Source organism: Anolis sagrei, chromosome 8 (assembly GCF_037176765.1).
Source record: "Anolis sagrei isolate rAnoSag1 chromosome 8, rAnoSag1.mat, whole genome shotgun sequence".
Lineage (NCBI taxonomy): Eukaryota > Metazoa > Chordata > Lepidosauria > Squamata > Dactyloidae > Anolis > Anolis sagrei.
This window is the reverse complement of record NC_090028.1, coordinates 21,109,963-21,119,898: the sequence shown is the minus strand read 5'-3', so window position 1 is coordinate 21,119,898 and position 9,936 is coordinate 21,109,963. Positions and strand designations below refer to the sequence as shown.

The 9,936-nt window shown below is 45.8% G+C and overlaps 1 protein-coding gene across 1 annotated transcript in view; it reads left to right on the top strand.

Annotated features, from left to right (window-relative positions):
• Positions 1-821: 821 nt before the first annotated feature.
• ELMO3 (engulfment and cell motility 3) overlaps positions 822-9,936 on the top strand; it is a 53,373-nt gene continuing 44,258 nt past the window's right edge. The window contains exons 1-3 of the mRNA XM_067471044.1: positions 822-1,102; positions 4,477-4,591; positions 8,884-8,924. Coding sequence (XP_067327145.1) covers positions 837-1,102; positions 4,477-4,591; positions 8,884-8,924 — 422 coding nt within the window. The 5' untranslated portion in view covers positions 822-836. The remainder of the gene's footprint in view (positions 1,103-4,476; positions 4,592-8,883; positions 8,925-9,936) is intronic.

Here is a 9,936-nt window from a genome sequence, read left to right as displayed (position 1 = left end):
AAACTCACAGCCATCCAGAGATTCATTCCTTGCAGACGGCCAATTCTCTCACATCAGAAGTGACTTGCAAATTCTCAAGTCTCTCCTGATGCAACAAAAAAATATATTATTATTATTATTATTATTATTATTATTATCATCATCATCAAGCTGGCCCATTGCTGCATTCACACCTGCCTCCAACAGACAAGAGTTCTTTCTCCCACCCTGGGCATTATTCCAGATAGAGAAACCCCACTTGGGTAGTATCCAACAGCTGTCACAACCTCTGAGGATGCTGGCCAGAGGTGCAGGCGAAACGTCAGGAGAGAGTGCTTCTGGGACATGGCCACACAGCTAGGAAAACTCACCGACAGGTCGCAGGTTTGAATCTGGGGAGAGGCGGATGAGCTCCCTCTATCAGCTCCAGCTCCTCATGCGGGGACATGAGAGAAGCCTCCCACAAGGATGATAAAACATCAAATCATCTGGGCGTCCCCTGGACAATGTCCTTGCAGATGGCCAATTCTCTCACACCAGAAGTGACTTGCAAATTCTCAAGTCTCTCCTGACGCGACAAAAATTATTATTATTATTATTATTATTATTATTATTATTATTATTATTATCATCAAGCTGCCCCATTGCAGCATTCACACCTGCCTCCAACAGACAAGAGTTCTTTCTCCCACCCTGGGCATTATTCCATATAGAGAAACCCCACTTGGGTTGTTTCCAACAGCTGTCACAACCTTTGAGGATGCTGGCCAGAGGTGCAGGCGAAATGTCAGGAGAGAGTGCTTCTGGGACATGGCCACACAGCTAGGAAAACTCACAGCCAGCCAGAGATTCTGGCCATGAAAGCCTTGAACAACACAGTGCAGAGCCCTTTGAGTTTTGTGCAGAATTGTGGACAGGAATGCAAAGCAGATCCTGTTCCTGTTCTTCCTTCCTTCCTTCCTTGGGGCGGGGCGGGCCTCTTCCTCCGCGCCCTTCCCGGGAGAGGAAGCCCAGCAGAGCCCGCCGCCCCGGAACTGGCCTTGGAGGAAGAGGAGGAGGAGGAGGCGCAGAGGAAGCAAGCCTGGGCGGCCAGGTCCAGCCAGGAAGCCCACTCACTGGACAGGTAAGGCGCCCTCTCCTACTCCTCTGGTCCTGGAGGGAGGGAAGAAGGAAGGAAGAGGAGGAGAGAGGGAGCGGAAGGCCAGGAGAGAAAGTCGGATGGGGAGCGGGCTTTGGAGACCCCCAAAGGCCAGGCAGAGGCCAAGCCCACCCCCTTCCCAAAGAGTTCTCCTCCTTCTCCTCTTCTTCCTTGGAGAAGGACTCCTTCCACTTGCTTCCAGCTCCACCTCCACTTCCCCAAACTCCACCAGTGTTCACATTTGGGCATATTGATTGAGTATGAGTGCCAAGTCTGCTCCAGATCTATCATTGTTTGAGTCCAACAATGGAAGTGGAGGTGGAGCTCCACCACCCCCATTGCCAACCACAACCACCATCACCAACAGTGGTCACAACCACCACCACCATCAACACAATCACCTCCTCCTCTGCTTCTCCACTCTCCCAAATGCCCTGAGGCTGAGCTTCCTCTTTGAGGCCTGGGCTGCCCTGAATCATAGAGTCATGGAGTTGGAAAAGACGCTGTGAAGTTGGACGAGACCTTATCCTGCCATGCAGGAAAGGTGCAATCAAAGCACCCCCGACAGATGACCATCCAGCCTCTGTTTAAAAGTTTCCAAGGAAAGAGTTTCCACCACACTGCGAGGCAAACAGTTCACACTGCGAGGCAAACAGGTCATCCCTCCTCAGGCCCGTAGCCAGGATTTCGTTTCGTGGGGGCACAACCACCACCACCATCACCACCATCACCTCCTCCTCTGCTTCTCCATTCTCCCAACTGCCCTGAGGCTGAGCCTGGCACAGCTTCCTCTTTGAGGCCTGGGCTGCCCTGAATCATAGAGTCGTGGAGTTGCCTTGCAGGAAAAGCACAATCAAAGCACCCCCGACAGATGGCCATCCAGCCTCTGTTTGAAAGTTTCCAAGGAAAGAGTTTCCAAGGCAAGGCAAACAGTTCTGCTGCTGAACAGTCATAGAATCGTTGAGTTTGGAAGAGACTTCATGGGCCATCTAGTCCAGTCCTTTACTTACTTAGGCGATCCCTCGTTGGACAAGTAAGATGGTCTTCGGGTTGTTGTAGGTTTTTCCGGGCTATATGGCCATGTTCTGGAGGCAGTTTTTCTCCTGACGTTTTGCCTGCATCTATGGCAAGCATCCTCAGACCTGTAGCCAGGATTTCGTTTCGGGGGGGGGGGGGGGGGCACAACCACCACCACCATCACCACCATCACCTCCTCCTCTGCTTCTCCACTCTCCCAAATGCCCTGAGGCTGAGCCTGGCACATCTTCCTCTTTGAGGCCTGGGCTGCCCTGAATCATAGAGTCGTGGAGTTGCCATGCAGGAAAAGCACAATCAAAGCACCCCCGACAGATGGCCATCCAGCCTCTGTTTGAAAGTTTCCAAGGAAAGAGTTTCCAAGACAAGGCAAACAGTTCTGCTGCTGAACAGTCATAGAATCGTTGAGTTTGGAAGAGACTTCATGGGCCATCTAGTCCAATCCTTTACTTACTTAGGCGATCCCTCGTTGGACAAGTAAGATAGTCTTCGGGTTGTTGTAGGTTTTTCCGGGCTATATGGCCATGTTCTGGAGGCAATTTTTCTCCTGACGTTTCGCCTGCATCTATGGCAAGCATCCTCAGAGATGCAGGCGAAACGTCAGGAGAAAAATTGCCTCCAGAACATGGCCATATAGCCCGGAAAAACCTACAACAACCCATGGATTCCGGCCATGAAAGCCTTCAACAATACAAGATGGTCTTCCATGATGGGTTTCCTTGTGGATTTGTAGGTGGCTGTGGAGCCCTATTCTTGACCCGCATCTTCTCCCACAGTGAGGGCATTGGTTTCCAGGTGGAAGGAGGTCCCGGTCGGGGTTGGCTTGACGCGCCTTCCTCCTGGCACATTTCTCTCTTTAACCCTCCACTCGTGCCTCCTCGAATTCTGCAGCACTGCTGGTCACAGCTGACCTCTACCTGCAGCGCTCAAGGGCCAGGGCTTCCCAGTTCTCAGTGTCTATGCCAGAGATTTTAAGGTTGGCTTTGAGGCCATCTTTAAATCTCTTTTCCTGTCCACCAACGTTCCGTTTTCCGTTCTTAAGAAGAAGAAGTTCCAATCCCATGCCATGTAGGAAAAGTACTATCAAAGCACCCCCGACAGATGGCCATCCAGCCTCTGTTTAAAGGTTTCCAAGGAAAGAGTTTCCATCATGCTGCGAGGCAAACAGTTTTACTGCTGAATAGTCATAGAATCATTGAGTTGGAAGAGACTTCATGGGCCATCGAGTCCAATCCCATGCCATGTAGGAAAAGCACTATCAAAGCACCCCCGACAGATGACCATCCAGCCTCTGTTTAAAAGTTTCCAAGGAAAGCGTTTCCACCACACTGCGAGGCAAACAGTTCTACTGCTGAACAGTCATAGAATCATTGAGTTTGGAAGAGACTTCATGGGCCATCGAGTCCAATCCCATGCCATGTAGGAAAAGCACTATCAAAGCACCCCCGACAGATGACCATCCAGCCTCTGTTTAAAAGTTTCCAAGGAAAGAGTTTCCACCACACTGCGAGGCAAACAGTTCTACTGCTGAACAGTCATAGAATCATAGAGTTTGGAAGAGACTTCATGGGCCATCTAGTCCAATCCCATGCCATGTAGGAAAAGTACTATCAAAGCACCCCTGACAGATGGCCACCCAGCCTCTGTTTAAGAAGCTTCCAAGGAAGGCGCTTCCACCACACTCTGAGGCAGACAGTTCTACTGCTGAACAGTCATAGAATCATAGAGTTGGAAGAGACTTTGTGGGCCATCTAGTCCAACCTATACCATGCAGGTAAAGCATAATCAAAGCACCCCCGACAGATGGCCATCCAGCCTCTGTGTAAGAAGCATCCAAGGAAGGCGCTTCCACCACACACCGAGGCAGACAGTTCTACTGCTGAACAGTCATAGAATCATAGAGTTGGAAGAGACCTTGTGGGCCATCTAGTCCAACCCATACCATGCAGGTAAAGCATAATCAAAGCACCCCCGACAGATGGCCATCCAGCCTCTGTGTAAGAAGCATCCAAGGAAGGAGCTTCCACCACACTCCGAGGCAAACAGTTCTACTGCTGAACAGACATAGAATCATAGAGTTGGAATAATAATAATAATAATACACGAATGTATACCAACACCTTGCCTTCTACAAAGACTCCCCATTTCCGAACCCACTTTTATTATACATCATCATCATTCGTGTATTGGGTACTGTTTGGACTTGTTGCTACATCTGGAGGGCCGAAGTTTGCCCATGCCTGGTCTGTAAGGAAAGATAACCTCAACCGTACAGTTCTCATCCCTCTGTCTCACTTTGGTCTTTTTAATGTGTTCCATTTCAGGAGCTGCTCTCAAGTGGAAGCGCGAGGGGTGGGCACCATGCCTCCCTCAAAAGACGTTGTGAAAATTGCGGTCCAAATGATGGGAGCAATCCCTCAGCTCATAGAACTCAACCAGGTATGTGCCTTCTTCCACCTGCCCTCATCCTGTGCCTGATGCTTGGAAACGTTTACCTGCCGAACTCTTAGGTTGAATATACTTTGTGTAAGGGATTTTGTAATACCTTTGAGACTAATGGAGACAATGACGTTTGTAGCATAAGCTTTGGTAGATTGGTCCCACATCATCAGGCCTAGGGCCTGTCTATAGGGGCAAAATACGGTTTTGTCCAGATCCGTAATAGGTGGTGGTCACAGTGTCTCTGGATGTAAGTGAACGACAACTTCCAGAAACGAAGGCCAGTTCCCCCCTGTGCAGAAGTCATTGATACTATGTATGTGTTTAACTGTTAGAGTATATTTTTGTGTTTGTAACAGTAGCAAGACTAGAGTTATCTGGTTTGAATCTACAGTGAGCGTTGCCAAGGAGACCAGGCAGGCTAGCTCAGGAGAGTGAGAGGTGGGCGGAGCCAAGCAGGAAAAGTTTTGTGTGTTTTAAAGAGAACAGGTAGTTAGAGGCTTGAAGGGGCCTGACTGTGGAGGCTTGAAAAGCCTGGGAGAGAGGTGTGTGTGAGCAGCTGGAGGTTTTTCAGTCTAGAAGGGCTGAAGAGAGAAACCTGGCTAGTTTCTTTAGTCAAGGAAGACTCAAGGAAGCTTGTTGGGATCCCTAGTCAGGGAAGGACTAGAGATCGAAGATTTGATCAAGGAAGGATCAAATTGGAAGGCTAGTTATATTGGGAAACATTGTTCACTACACAGCCTCCCCTCAGTAAAGTTAGCCACGAGCTGTGTTATTTGGAAGAGTGGACTGTATTACAAACCAAGTGATATTCAAAGTTCTATAAGTTATTTAACAGCCTGCAACCATACGCTTTGTACACAAAAAACTTGTTATCTTTTGTTAAAAACCGTTTCATCTCATCTAACCTGCGTCTGTAGAGCCAGATCTCATCGGTGATAGCTCAAATACCTCACGTTGGTGGCAGTTACCTTAATTTGCAACTAATAATTGGCCTCCTCTATAATATATTCTTATACACAATTGAGGCCTGAGATTAATTCCCTCCATAATCATCCACACCTGCACAATTGGTTCGCGCATCTTCTCAATTGGTGGCAGCGGTGGGATTAAAAGGTGCCTGAGGTAAAGTACCTCCATTATTAGGCCCTGCCGTTGCCAACCTCAGCAACGCACCTTTGTACAATTGGCTCGCATCTTCTCACCCCCAAACCGCTCCAATATTTTCAGCTGGTCATCGTGGTTCTGTGTGCCAACTTAGGTCCAGGACCATCATCAGTGGAGTTCAGAGTGCTCTTTGATTGCAGGTGAACGATAAATCCCAGTACCTACAAAGGTGAATTCCCCTCCAAACATCTCCAGTATTTTTCTTAAGTCATGGGGCCAAATGTGATCCAGGTCCATGTGCCAAATGTGGTCTAGGTCCATTGTCAGTGGAGGACACAGTGCTCTGACTTGATGTAGGGTGAACTACAACTTTCATCATATGGAGTTAATCCCCCAAACGCCTCCAGTAGGTTTACTTTCTGATTAGTTCTGCTCTGTTTGTTGTGCAGGCAGAGTTGAAAAGAGTAGGAAAGGGTTAAAGGAGAGGCAGTGGGCGGGATCATGCAAATATAGTAATCTTAATGTGGAATTATGTGCAATTGATCATGGAATAGCTTTAGATCAGTGGTTCTCAACCTGTGAGTTCCCAGATGTTTTGGCCTTCAGCTCCCAGAAATCCTAACAGCTGGTAAACTGGCTGAGATTTCTGGGAGTTGTAGGCCAAAATATCTGGGGACCCACAGGTTGAGACCACTGCTTTAGACCTTGAACGCTGGATGGTGTGTTTTAACCTTGAATGTATTTTAATCATGTTTATTATATTGTAATTTTAATTCAAACCATTTTAGGTGAATTTTGTATGTGTTGAGGCATTGTGTAGGTGTCGGAATCACAGACGCATTAAGGGGCCAGACTCAGAGTTAGTTCCATTTGTTTATTAAAGCAAAGGAAAAAGATTCAGAGGCACTTAACTCAATGCCTCTGGTCAAAACTCAAAGCTAAAACCAGTCCTAGTTCAAAAGAGTGAACAAGAGTATAATCCGGGTTATCCGGACAAAAGAACCAAAACAAACACAGTACTCCAAAGTCACACAAAAAGGTTAACAAAGCAGAGAAGCCGCAGGGAGGAAAGTGTAGTCAAACGAAGTCCAGGGTCGTAGCAAGAGGAATCCAAAGTAGCAAAGTTCCAAAGTCCACAGAAGCAGCGTTGTAGTCAAACCGGTCCAAGGTCAAGGAAGGGAGAAATCCACACTCACGAGAATCCAAGTCGAAAGTACACACGGACAGGAGCTGCAACCTGCAGATCCCAAACCCAATGCCGAACACGAACAGGTAGCAACAAGTCCAAACAGTACCCAATACACGAATGTATACCAACACCTTGCCTTCTGCAAAGACTCCCCATTTCCAAACCCACTTTTATTATACATCATCATCATCATCAGAAGATGAACTGACCACCGCCCCATGATCATCCCTTGCAGCTGCTCCCAACTCTTCACGTGAGGTTCCACGCCCATCCCTCCATCTTCTCCATCTCCTGTCAAGACTTAGATCCCCCCAAGACTCAGCTGTATTCCCTGATTGCCAATCTTCACTTCCAGAGAATCCCATAAATGTATCACTAGATGTTGGCTCCGCACAAATAGCTTGCACTTCCTTTACCTTAGTCCAATCCACAGTGTCTTCCCCGTTTTCCCCACTCTGTGACCCATCATCCCCAGAGAAACCCTCAAATGATTCCTCATCCGTAGGTGCTGTAAGTATATCTCTGATCCTCTTCCTTTGTCACTCCTCATCCGATTCTTGCTCGCGAGTAACCCTCTTTGTTCCCCTATTCCCATCCATTGTGTCTCCCTCCTCTCCTTCACTCATTGACCCATCATTCCCAGAGAACCACTCAAATGAGCCCTCATCTGTAGGTGCCATAAGTATATCCCGAATCCTTTTCCTCTGTTGTTCCTCATCTGACTCCTGCTCGCGAGTAACCCTTTCCCCCCTTCTGGCACCCATACTACTGCTTGCAACGTTACTTACAGGCTCTACTACAACAGTAGGTGCCATTTGTAAGGCACCTCAAGCCCCCCCCCCCCCAGAGTAGAGAAAGTAAGGGTATAAATAAGGTAAATAAATGAAAAAATAAATAAATCATTCCACACCAATGGAGAGAGTAAGTAACACTGGGATGTCTGTGGTGGAGGAAAAATGTAAAATCTAGGATGAAATTGTCCCCAAATGAAAGCATCCCTTGGGTGGCGGGCAGTATTGTGTTTGGGGAGGACACTGGCAGGGATTGGGCTATATGTTTATGGCGCTCGCTATAACCTGAAATGTCATTGGAGGGAGGGCTTTTGGTGGCTCCTCAGCTGTTTGTGGAAGTGGGAGCCTGTCTGTGGAATTGGGCAGCCCAACCACATACACACATACATATTTTCACTTTTCTTAGGCATATATCTCACACCAGAAGCGGCTTGTTGCTCAAGTCGCTTCTGACACACACAAAAATTTATGCATATAGATATAGGTGAAATATAGATATAGATATAGATATAGATATAAATAAAACCTCATGAATGGGAAAATTACTTTTTTAGTTACTGGAGCCCCTGGTGGCTCAGTGGGTTAAACCCCTGTGCTGGCAGGACTGAAGACCGACAGGTCGCAGGTTCGAATCTGGGGAGAGGCAGATGAGCTCCCTCTATCAGCTCCAGCTTCTCATGCAGGGACATGAGAGAAGCCTCCCACAAGAATGATAAAAACATCAAATCATCCAGGCGTCCCCTGGGCAATGTCCTTGCAGACGGTTAATTCTCTCACACCAGAAGCGACTTGCAGTTTCTCAAGTCACTCCTGACACGACAAAAACAACTTTGTTAGTTAATGAAATATAAACAGTAAGGAAACCTGAAAAAAATGCATTCAAGCTTGTACCACTTAGCAATCATAAATTTATCCTGCTAATCATGAGAATTTTAAATAATTAGAGTTAGGAAATTCATACCCAGACAACACCGGGCACATAAGCATTGCCTATGGGCCTTCGCTTGGGGACTTCTGCTTTAATGTGATATACCACCTGTACTCATTTCTTGCCCTGACGTTTCCAGGAAAATCCGGTCTGTTGCTGTGTTTTGTGAGGTGTGTACAATTTCGGGGGCTGAAGTGGATTTGGCTCTCTCCTCTTCCCAGATCTGGTGCTCAACTCATTGTCGAAGTATCCACATGCTGTTTGCTTTTACTTGCAGGCCAAACCATTGTCTGCGGTTGTGAAAGAGGTGTGCGATGTGTGAGTAACTGTTCCTTTTCTCCATCTTTGGGCCTCAAAAGAATGATTCTCATTTCAGAAGCACTTTTAGATAGCATGTAATGTCCTGCACATATATGCAGAAATTTACCATAGTTGGAGTAGATGGGTACTTGATGTCTTCAGTCCTGTTGTAATATTTCTGAGACCATATGTATTTGCACCCATGGAAATTTTGCATAAGTGGTTTTGTAAAGCAATATGCTTCTTAGATTCATAAATGCAGAATTGAAAATTTACATTTAAATAGCAGGGACTTGCTCTGTTACCATAAATCCATTGCATAAATACCGTATATACTGGAGTATAAGCTGACCCGAATATAAGCCGAGGCAGCAAATTTTACCAAAAAACCTGGGAAATCGTATTGACTCGAGTATAAGCCGAGGGTGGGAAATGCAGCAGTTACTGGTAAATTTCAAAATAAAAATAGATACCAATAAAATTATATTAATTTAGGCATTAGTAGGTTAAATGTTTTTGAATATTTACATAAACTGTAATTCAAGGTAAGGCTGTCTAACTTTGATTAAACCATTATTCTAACCACCTTCAATGTAAATATGCTTACATGTCCTCCAATAATAATAAATAGAGTAAAATAATAATAACAATAGAGTAAAATAATAAATGTAACAATAACAATAATAAATAGAGTAAAATAATAAATGTAATAATAACAACAATAATAAAATAATAAATGTAACAACAACAACAACAAAGTAAAATAATAAATAATATTGACTCGAGTATAAGCTGGGGGAGACTTTTTCAGCCTAAAAAAAGGACTGAAAAACTAGGCTTATACTCGAGTATATACAGTAATTTTCTTTAACACGTATCAATAAATTCTTTAAATATATTTGAGCCCATAATTGTACCCAATCCGCTTCTTTTATTCCAATCCCTAGGTCTTCCTCCCATATCTCTCTTAATGTTACGTCCTTTATTCCCCCCCTCCCCTTAATATCAGTTATTATCTTATACAGTTTGC